Raw genomic sequence first — 12307 nt, 5'->3', positions numbered from 1 at the left:
AAATAAAAAAAAAAAAAAAAAAAAAAAAAAAACACGCACAAATTATAAGTGAATTATAAATATATTGTACAAAAAAAAAAAAAATATATATATATATATATATATATATATGTCAGAGTAAATATTTGACCATACTTATTTATTTTGTTATATGTATATTCAAATATACAAATCATATACATGTTATCAATGTTTATTATACGTATGGGTATACAAATATACGTACAAACTCATAAAAAAAATAACTAAAAAAATAATAAAATATAAAAAATATAAAACATATATATTTTATATATATGTATGTACTTATAACTTTTATTAGTACCGAAAAAAAAAAATTAAAAAAAAATTAAAAAAAAAAAAAAAAAAAAAAAATCTTATATATATAACAAAATTGTCTTTTTGTTATATATAAAGTAATATATCCATATTATCATAAAAATTATTTGGATTTTCATTTATTTTTAAATAACATTGACAAAAGTCTTGAACAGTTTCATCATAATAAAGACTATCGTTAAAGAACTCAACTGTTGTAATATCTAAATACGGGATACTTTTAATACTGGGATTTTCATCATTCATTTTTTCCTTTTCATCTTTTAAAAGATTAATTTTTTGTTTTTTTAAATTCTTGACTAGGGTAGCAAAGTGAGAAGGATGAAATACTTTTGAGATCATTTTTTTTCGTGATCCTTTTTTTATTAATAAATAAAAATGTTTAGAACAATTAGGACAAACACATAAAAAAATTTTGATACCTTTAGATTTTATTACACATTGATATTTTAAAATATTATATTGTCTTTTATTATTTATATTTTTTTTTTGTTCATAAGGATTATTATAATTGGATGTGTTATTTTCTTTTTCTTCATTTTTTTCATTAGAAGAAAAAAAAAAAAAATTTTTTATATTATTGAAAAAATTGGTAAATGTATTATTTTGTATTATTTGTTCTTTATTTTCAAAGAATGAGAAAACTTTAACATTTTTTATAAGATCTATATATGAATCAATATAACTTTCATTTTTTTTCTTTTTTTTTTTTTTTTTTTTCTGTTTTTCTTTCATATATTGTATATTATATGGTTCAATATATTGAACATTATATGGTTCATTATATTGAACATTATATGGTTCATTATATTGTATATTATATGGTTCATTATATTGAACATTATATGATTTATTATATTGTATATTATATGGTTCATTATATTGAACATTATATGGTTCATTATATTGCATATTAATTTTTTTTTTTTTTATATATTCTTCATCATATATATCATTATAATAATTATGTGAGGTAGTTTTATTACTTAACAATATTGATGAATTGGATGTCATTTCATATTTTATAGGATTCTTTATTATATTATTATGGTCATATTTTTTTAATGTTTTGGACTTTTTACATACAGTTTGTATATATATATCGCTATATGTTGAAATATTGTTATCAGATGATAAATAATTCATATTAACTAGTTCACTTATAGTATCTACAGTATGACTGGATGAAATAATTAAATTTTCATCAGTCGTATATTTTTTATCAATAAATTTAAGATTAAGATAATCCATATTTTTTTTTTTTTTTTTTGTAATATTAAGGGGTGTGTTTAAAACTGTACTAGATATACTTTTGTTATTCTCATTATAACTAGTTGTAATTTTTTTTTTTTTTTTTTTTAAAGGTATATTCTTCATCTTATCACTATTATTATTATTATTATTATTATATGTATATAATACATTTGTATCTTGATCATTTTTATATTTTTCATACATTTTTTTTCCTTCTAATGATGATAAATATATAATATTCTCTTCTTTCAATTTTTTTTTATTATTTCCACTGGTCATACTTTCAATAGATATATTATTATTATTATTAATATTATTATTTTGTATATTATAAACGTAGCAACTTCTCTTTTTTTTTGATTGATCCTCTAGAGTTGTAGATAAATTATTTTCTTTTTCCTCATATAAAATATTTGTTTCTTCTATCAGTTTGCTTTCATTTTTTTCTTTCATAGAATAATATATCCACGATATATTTTTACATATATCTTCATCATATATACAATGATCAGAGAAACTATATTCCCCATTTTTACAATACAAGAGATTATTATTTATTTTGTTTATATTTTTTGTTTTGTTCGTATTATTTATTCGGTTTATTCTGTTTATTCTATTTATTCTGTTTATTCTGTTTATTCTGTTTATTTTTTGCCTTTCATCATTGATGTAACAATCATTATTTGTAAAAATAATTCCACAGCTCGTAAGAAAGATATGATGAAATACTGGTAAACATACAGATATATTGTTATATAATTTATTATATAAATATGAATGATATTGTTTTAATATGACTGTAGATATTTGGAATATTTTCTTTTCTTCTTCCTTTTTTTTTAAATAATCATTTAATTTTCCACACTGTATTTCAATATCTTTTATTTTATCTCTTAAAAGTATACGTGTATTCCTTCTGTTGATTTCTTTTTTTTTCTTTTGTAATCCTTTCTCTTTCCTTTCCTCATTATATACCATATTATATATGTATAAATTAATATATAAATATATATAAAATATAATTAAATATATATATTATTTATTTTAACTTCATCAACTTAAACGGCTTTTACAAAAAAAAAAAAGAAAAAAAAAAGAAAAAAAAAGTATTTTCTTTTTTCCCCATATTTTTATATTATGTATAATTTTTTTTTTTTTTTTTTAAACCCTTCAAGCTTTTATCATTTTATAATATTTGTACTTTTGATTCTTAAGGTGAAAAAAAAAAAAAAAAAAAAAAAAAAAAAAAAATATTTATATATATATATATATATATAATATGTTTATATATTTTTATATATATATATATATTTTCCGACTAATAATACATATATATATAATATATATGATATATTCAAATGTATATATATACTTAATAAAACTTTTATATTTTTATAAATAAATAATATTATAGTGCTTAAAATAAATATATAAAAAATATAGAACTTTTTTTATATGTCACAATATGTATATAATATAACATGTATTTATTTTTTATTCTTTTGGATAATGTAATTATAATATATATAATATATATATATTTAATTAAAGGAGAAAAAAAAAAAAAATGAGTAAAAAACCAAATGATAAAGTTATTGAAAATTTTTGTGTTTATGACCATTCGAATAAATCGTTTTCTTATCTTAAAGTAAAAAAAAGAGAAATAAAAAAAGAAAAATATGAAAACGAATATGAGAAATTAGTTAATAGGAAATGTATGTATAATTATGAATGGATAAAAAATTTATCATATAAGGAATGTATAGATTATATTATACAAAATAGTTTCAAGAATTTAAAAAAATATATATATGGGAAAAAATATGTAAAAAAATATGATAAAATATATATAGATAAATATAAAAAGAATATATCTTCATTATGTTCTACTAAACAAAATGAAGAATGTTATTTTATTAATAATAAGAAATTTTCAAAAGAAGCAAAGAATATAAAGAATGCTATTCATTGTATAAATAAAAATAAAGGTAAGTACAAGCCACAATTATTTGTAGACAAAATATTTAAAATAAAGAACCGTTACAAGGATATAATATATAAACATGAGGATATGATAAGAGAAGAAAAATTCAATGATCATGATGGGTATGAAAAAAAAAAAGTTATCACTTATGATGATGATAATAATAATATGATGAATATGATAAAAATGAAGGATATCTTTGAAGAGGCTTATAGTCATCCCTTTGATATTTTGTTTAGAAAAAAATATTACGAAAAAATTTGTAAACTATGGTTAAAAAATTTTGTAAAAAAAAATGGAAAGGTACATAAAAAGCTAGCCAAAAAATTAATCAAATGTCTAATAATAAAAAATTTTATAATATTTGATGTAGAATTATGGAATATTTTTTTGAAAAAAAATATAATGAATCATTTTAATACGAATTTATATTTCCTTACTGGAAAAATAGGTAATATGAAAACAGTTTTTTTAAATGATTTATTTTTGACTTTTCCCTTTTTATATAAAAATGATCATATGTTTATGATAGATATAAGTGATTATGAGGACTATACAATTGTTTGTGATTATAGATATTTAATGGATCCCATGTATTTAAATAAAAAAAAAAATTATAATATAAAAAAAAAAAAAAAAAAAAATTTATCTTCATTTAAAATGTGTAATACTCATGATGATATAAAAAACAATGTGAAATATTCTAAATTAATAAACCTACAAATATATAATAACATATTTGAAAATAACAAACATTTGTATGAAGAAAAAAATTATAATAATGTAGATATTTCAATTTTGAAACATGATAATATTATGTCTATTGATGATAGTTTACAAAGTGATAGTAGTTATGAACTTATAAATTTTAAAACAAATCAATTTAAAAAACAAATTATTTCAGATGATCAAAAATATAATGATAATTATAAAAAAAAATTATATGTACAAAAAGTTTTGTATCCATATTATTATGAATTAATATTAAAAGAAAAACTTATTACAGATATAAATATGATAACATCTTATGACACTTTAAATTTTAATCTTGAATATATTTTGATACATTTTACTCGTCAAGCAATGATTAAACAATATGTATGGAAAAAAAAAATGTATAAATGGTTAACTGGAATATTTAATAAGTCACAATGGAAACAAAACATGAAAAAGGTAAAAATAAAAGAAAAAGAAAAAATAAAAGAAAAAGAAAAAATAAAAGAAAAAGAAAAAATAAAAAAAAAAGTATTTATAAAAAACAAAGTATATGTAAAAAACAAAGTATATGTAAATCACAAAAGTAAGAATGATGATGATGAAAATTTTTATATGAATAAAAAAATGAATATAAACTTAGGACTTGATTTATTCAATGGAGGAATATCCTTTCTATTAATAAAGAATATAGAATATATAAATAATTTCCCTACACATAAAAAGAATTGTATAATATTTTTACTTTTAAAATATATATTTATGTGGAAAAATATGAATTTAAATGCTCATATGTTTATAATATCTTCTTCATCATCAATATTTTCGAACAGTAACAATCATAACAATAATAATAATAATATTAATATAAGTAATATAAAAATGTATAATAATTCAAGTGATAATATCAGTTCTTTATTTAATAGATATATGAATAATTATTTTGTTTTTGTGTTTCCAAATTTTCTTCATACTACTAATAGGTACGAACTATTAATCCATTTATTTAAAAAATATAAATTATACTATTGTAAAAATGAAATTAAAGAGCTAGCTAAAATAACAAATAATTTTAATATAGATAATATAATAAAATTATTCGAAGATGAATATAGAGAAAGAATTATAGATCATTTAAAAAAAAAAAAAACAGATACATCACACGAAATTATCACAAAGAATAGTTGTTATATAAAAGATATATTTGAAAAAGCACGTAAAGGAAAAAATCAATTTTTTTCTAAAAGTTTAAATCTTCAACAGGATTCTCATATATATATACATATGCATGAGATTGAAATGTATAAAAAGAAAAAATATGAAATGTTTTCAAAAAATGGTATATTTGAAAATTATGGATTTAACGAGATTATTGGAGAGGAAAAACTGATAAGTGAGTTGAAGAGTCAGATCGTGAGTAAATTTAATATGCAAGAAAGTCAAAATATAGGAATAAAAAAAATACATATGTGTGATATTGAAGGTGATAATATAAAGGCGAATGGAATTGATAATATACATGACAATAAAAAAATGTATGACAATAACAAAATGTATGACAATAAAAAAATGTATGACAATAAAAAAATGTATGACAAAAAAAAAATGTATGACAATAAAAAAATGTATGACAAAAAAAAAATGTATGACAATAACAATATGTACTCACCCAGTTCAATGGGGGATGATATCTGTAATTTTAATCAACTCGATACTGTTGGGATATTACTACATGGTAAGAGTGGGTCAGGTAAAAGTTTTATTGCTAAAAAAATTGTTGAAGAATGTAATTGTAATTCTGTTATTATTAATTGTTCAAATATATTTAATAAAATTATGGGAGAATCAGAAAAATTTCTAAACGAGATTTTTGAATACTGTATAAAAAAATTACAACCATGTATCATTTTATTTGATAATATAGAAACTATATGTTATAAAGAAGATTATACAGTTATTGAAAATTTTAATACAAGATTAAAATTATGTTTTTATGAAAATTTAGATAAAATTCATTATGAAAAGAAATGGAAAAGAAATCCTTGCTTACTTTTAATTATAGCAACTACAAATGATATAAATAATATTGATCATAATTTATTAACAAATTATCGTTTCAAATATATTTATCAAACTACACATTTCCAATATTGGAAAGAACAAGATATTTATAAATTATTTTATAAATGTTTAAAAAGTAATAATATAGAATCTACCGATTTTGTATATTCACACAAATTTAAACAATTTGTTGATGAACATATTATAAAAGTTCAATATAAATTATCTCCTTTATATATATATAACCTTTGTACTTATGCTTTGACGTATCGTTTAAGAAATGCTCTCAAAGGTATTTTTTTTATAAAAAAAAAAAAAAAAAAAAAAAAAAAAAAAAAAAAATAATAATAAAACATTGTCATCACTTCATCATATATTTTATGTTCTTATTACTTTTTAGGGAATGAAAATGAATTGGATGTTGAGGATTTCTATGAGTCTATAAAAAGAATGATATATTAAAACTTATATTTTTTTTTAGCAAATAATAATGTACATATTAATATATATATATAATATATATTGATATATTTTTATTTATGTTTTATTTTTTTATTTTATTTTTTTTTATTAATTTTTAAATTTATTATTTAATTTGATGTAAAATTCCATTGGTTTGATTTTTTTTTAATTTTTTTATATATTTAAAAAAAAATAAAATATATGATATATCTTTTGAATGTTAGCGACAAAAAATATATATATATATATATATATATATATAACTTTGAATTTGTAAAGAATATGAAGTTATATATTTTTATCTATTGTAGATTTTATAATTTTAATTAAGAAAAAAAAAAAAAAGAAAATAATAAAATTAAAATGATATTAAATCTTATTTTTTATATTAAGATTTTTTAATTTTTCAGAAAATAAAAATTAATATATAAAATTATTATATATATATATATATATATTATTGTTTTTGTTTTTTAATGGGTTATCTGTATAGTAATTGTTAAGAATATATATGTCTTAAAAAAAAAAGAATATAGGTTGATAAAAAAAAATGAGTTATGTTGATTTAAGTGGCTATAAAATTCCGAAGTAAAAAATATGAATATTTATATATAATCGATATATAGAATGTTATATATAAAAATAAATGTGTACTGATATATAAAACTAATAGTTTTAAAGAGGTATTTATATATATATATATATATATTTTATTTTTAGAAAGGTGTTTGATGAAATGAACCCTTTTGAGAGGCATAAACTTATGATGTCTCTCCGTTCATTAGAAGAAGAGAAAAAAAAGGAAAATAAAAGTGAGAAATATTTAAGTGATTATGATATTTTAAGGCAAAAATATAATTTCATACACGATGTGGTATGATAATTAAATAACAAAAGAAAAAATAAAATGGCACAAATATATTATATATATATATATATATATATATATATATATATTTATTTATTTTATAGGACAATGAAAAGAATTCTCTCCTTCAAAATTACTACAAGAGCATATGTAATAAATATGTGATATGTGACTTGTCAAAATATAAAGAGACCAAGGTAAATGTAGTTTTTTTTTCTTCGTACAATTTTGTGTTATATAAATGTGGAATATCTAATTGTATATGTATAAGATATAATATTTCTTTTTTTTTTTTTTTTTTTTTTTTTTTTTTTATTATAGATAGGGTTAAGGTGGAGAACAGAAGAAGAAATAATAAAAGGGAAAGGACATGTAATTTGTTCATCTAAAAAATGTAACAATACAGATTTAAACACTTACGAGTTTTTATTTCAGTATATTGAACAAGGAATAAAAAAAGAAGTAATTTGTTATATAAATATGGAAATGTTTATATTAATGTGTATTTGTAAATTTGTGTGCATTCAATATGTATATATATATATATATATATATATTTGTATATATTTATTTATTCATTTGTAGACAAATGTAAAGGTACGAGCGTGTATGGATTGTGCGTATAAATTACATTACAGGAAAATTAATAAATATTTGAAGAAAAAAGAAAAAGAAAAAAAAAAGAAAAAAAAGAAAAAAAAGAAAAAAATGAAAAAAATGAAAAAATCTGACTTAACCAGTGAATCGGATTTATCTTCGTCGTATAATTCGGAGGACCGTTCTCAATCAAAACGAGAAAAATCATACTATGTAATAATAAAGCGAAGAAAAAAATAAAATATATATATATCTATATATATATATATATATATATATGTATATACGTATGGCTAATTTTTTTTTCTTATTTTTTATTTTCCCATTTTGTCAGGTTAAGAAAAAGCTCGAAAAAATTTCCATAAAAAAGAAAGAAGAAATGAATGAAGACAATTTATTTTTCCATGATTTATTATTTTAGCATTCACATATATTTTATTTTTTTACGTATAATATTATATATATATATATTTATATATGTGTATTTTTTTTTTTTTTTTTTATGGTGTATATTTGACTCTTTTAATAATTTTTATTTATACTTTTATTTATTTCTCATTTGCGCAGAGATAAAAAAAAATAAAACACTACATATCCTTATATCATTTTTGATTTGTCGCACATCATAAAAATATATGTAAATATGTGAATATATATATATATATATTTATCTTTATTTCTTCTTTTTTTTTTTGTTTTTTTAGTGTCTTTCTTTTTTTATTTTTTTACATAAATACCATCATTGATATGTATATATTTATGTTAACCCGAATTTAAGTTGCATATGGGTAAAAAAAATTTTAAATGAAAATAATATTTAAATAATATTAGAGAATATTATATTAAAATATATGTAGAGAGAAAGATAAGTTGTCCCTACTTTATATTACTCCTGTGAATGTAATATATATATATATTTATTTATATTTATTTATTTATATTCATTTGTTTATATTTTCTTTATCCGTTTTATACCCTCTTAAAATGACTAGTGTTCAAAATAAATGTACTTCATATAATGAACTTACTAAGTATACATGTCACCATAAAAACAAGGAAAGGTTATATAAAACGAGAAATTTAATTATATATTCCTTCTCAGTTATTATAAGTTGGATTAATAGCATGTCAATATGTGATATAACTGTGAATGAATATAATATATATGAACTTATAAAAAATGGTGTAGTGCTTTTAAAAATAATAAAAATCTATAGGCCTCATATTGCAGTTCTTAATATATTTTCTAAGGCAATAAAAAAAAAATGTGCCTTACATAATTTAGAGAAAGCGTTAGGAATTGTTTATAAAAATAACCCTCATTGTTATAGCATGGTATCTTCACTGGATATTTATGATATGAAAAAGACAAAGGTTAATTTATTTTTAATACAAATATTTGATATGTTTGAATTTCAAACCTTAAAAAAAATATCTACTACTTTATTACATTGGTATGATAATTCACTTAAAATGTTTTCTTTAAGACTAAATGAAAGAACAATAAATGATCCTTTTTATATAAAAAAAAATAATGACAAACAAAAGTATACTTTTCAAATGACAGAAGGAGAATATAAGTATAAAAAGAATAATGAAATAAATGATAAGAAAGATGATTATGATAATATAAAAGAGAACCTATTAAATAATTTTCAAAAGGAGGTATTAAAAGATTTTGCATCGTATATATTATATAAAGATAAAGAAGAGCACAACCAAAATAAAAATAAAATAAAAATAAAAATAAATCATAATAATAATAATAATAATGATAACCATTTGTGTTGTAGTAGTGATGGGGATATACCCCATATTGTTAAAGATTTTTCTGACTGTATCAAAATATTTTTCATATTTTATAAATATGGTTATATATTAAAAAATGAACTTATAAATATAATCCAATCAGATATAGAGAATAATTTATTTTATTCTTTAAAAAAATTACTGAAAAAATTACATATCCCTATTGTCATACAAAATATATATTTAAATAACCCTTGTGAAGTAGTACTTATTTTACAGCTAAAATATATTTACAATTTTATTATGAATAATGATAAAAATTTATTTTCTAATTATTATATAAAAGAAAAAAAGCTATACACACCATATGATAAAAGATTATATCTTAATGATAAGGAACAACAAAAAAAAAATTGTATACCAAGAAATAACTTTGTACATAAGAATAAGTTATCACCGAATGATAATTTAAAAAAAGAAAGAACAGAAGAAATAAGAAAAATGTTTTATGACAAAATTAGGAAATATATGAAAATATGACAAAAAAATAGAGACATTAAAAAAAAAAAAAATATATATATATATATATATATATATATATTTCTTGATGATAAGGATAAAAATATTATAAAAATCAAATATCATAAATTATATTAATATAAATAAATTAATGTATAACTAAGTATATATTACATTATTTATTTTCCTTTTGATATAAAATTATACATATCGATATAAAGGAACTCACTTTGTCATAAACTTAAAAATATATATACACATAAACACATATATGTCTATGTATATATTAAAACATAAAAATTCAGTCTTTGAATATATATTACATTTACATCATTTTATCTATTTGTTAAAAAAAAAAAATATATATATATACATAACATATAATACTTTATTAATATAATAATTATAATTTTCATTCCTCATTTAATGAAAAAATATATATTGGGGACTTTTTTTTTTTTTTTTTTTAATGGAACAATTTTATAAATAAACATATATCAAAAAAAAAAAAAAAAAAAAAAAAAAAATAAAGCATACATACATACATACATATATATATATATATATATATATATATAATAAGGAAAAAATCAATACCTTTTTATATTACCTTATACACATTATATTTAAAAAAAAAATAAGAAAGTAATGAATATAAATATATGTATCTCCTCTTAACCAATTTACCAAAAAAAAAAAAAAAATACTATTATAAGTAAACATATTACAACCATATATAATATATTCATATATTATTAACATAAATATATTACACATATTATACATATATATATTTAATTGTTCACTTGAAATTATTATGCGTGCAAAAAAAAAAAAAAAAAAAAAAAAAGAATATATGATAATAAATACTTTAAATATTAAAATAAAGACGAAACCACGAAAAAAAAAAAAAAAAAGAACATTATTTATTAAATATGTACACATTAACTATTATAAAGGAATAGTAATTATTCAATTTAAAACGAATTTTTATTCGATCTTTAATTTTTTTTTAATTATTTAAAAAAAAAAAAAGTTCATATATATAAAATGAGACTTTTCTTTACATTTCTTTCAATATGCTTGTACGAAATATTTCGTAAATTTGATCTTAAAAGAAATAAGTGAATATATTTTTTATTGTTTTATTTTATTATTATATTTTTTTTTTATTTTAAATTAGCTCTTTTGTTTTTTTTATTAAATGTTCTTTTATTTTGGCAAGATTTTTAATCAATTGAATATTCATATATTGCATGTTTCTCTTTATATATATATATATATATATGTGTATAATTGGTTGCTTTTTTTTTTTTTTTTTTTGGTTTATTAATATATATATATATATACATATAATATAATATACTTGAGAAATATATGAATGTGTATATAAAGATTAATATCATACTATTATATATATGTGTAAATGTATGTATATTTTTTTAATTTTTGGTTATATATTTTGATATGTACATATATATTTAATAAAAATATAAATAAAAAGTATATATATATATATTATTCCCAATTGATTTTTAATATCACTATTTTTTTTACATTGTCCATATTGTATTTTAGTTTTTTTTTTTTTTTTTTTTGTAATATTTTATTTTCTCTTTCTCTTAATTTTTAAGTATATATTTATTATGCATAATTAAAAAAAAAAAATAATAAATAAAAAAAAATTTATTATAAACACACATTTATTAAATTCATTTTAGTTTTATTGTATAAATCTTTTAAGCGCTTAGAAAAAAAAA

General features: G+C 17.6%; 4 protein-coding genes across 4 annotated transcripts; 3 read left to right on the top strand and 1 right to left on the bottom strand.

Annotated features, from left to right (window-relative positions):
• Positions 1–405: 405 nt before the first annotated feature.
• Positions 406–2571, bottom strand: PADL01_0805600 (conserved Plasmodium protein, unknown function; the record flags this gene model as incomplete). The annotated part of the gene is made up of 1 exon (XM_028681390.1): positions 406–2571. One exon carries the CDS (start codon positions 2569–2571, stop codon positions 406–408), a length of 2166 nt encoding a protein of 721 aa, XP_028537773.1.
• A 589-nt stretch (positions 2572–3160) lies between these two features.
• Positions 3161–6814, top strand: PADL01_0805500 (AAA family ATPase,putative; the record flags this gene model as incomplete). The annotated part of the gene is made up of 2 exons (XM_028681389.1): positions 3161–6644; positions 6753–6814. 2 exons carry the CDS (start codon positions 3161–3163, stop codon positions 6812–6814), a joined length of 3546 nt encoding a protein of 1181 aa, XP_028537772.1.
• A 550-nt stretch (positions 6815–7364) lies between these two features.
• Positions 7365–8700, top strand: PADL01_0805400 (conserved protein, unknown function; the record flags this gene model as incomplete). The annotated part of the gene is made up of 6 exons (XM_028681388.1): positions 7365–7402; positions 7535–7688; positions 7787–7879; positions 8004–8144; positions 8268–8492; positions 8614–8700. The coding sequence occupies 6 exons, from the start codon at positions 7365–7367 to the stop codon at positions 8698–8700; spliced, it is 738 nt and encodes a 245-aa protein (XP_028537771.1).
• Positions 8701–9263: 563 nt separating this feature from the next.
• On the top strand, positions 9264–10568 carry PADL01_0805300 (conserved Plasmodium protein, unknown function; the record flags this gene model as incomplete). Its single annotated transcript, XM_028681387.1, has 1 exon — positions 9264–10568. One exon carries the CDS (start codon positions 9264–9266, stop codon positions 10566–10568), a length of 1305 nt encoding a protein of 434 aa, XP_028537770.1.
• Between the last annotated feature and the right edge of the window lie 1739 nt (positions 10569–12307).

The sequence above is a fragment of the Plasmodium sp. gorilla clade G2 genome (assembly GCF_900097015.1).
Source record: "Plasmodium sp. gorilla clade G2 genome assembly, chromosome: 8".
NCBI lineage: Eukaryota > Apicomplexa > Aconoidasida > Haemosporida > Plasmodiidae > Plasmodium > Plasmodium adleri (nom. inval.).
The sequence above is the reverse complement of the archived record's forward strand: the minus strand, read 5'-3'. Positions and strand labels throughout refer to the sequence as shown.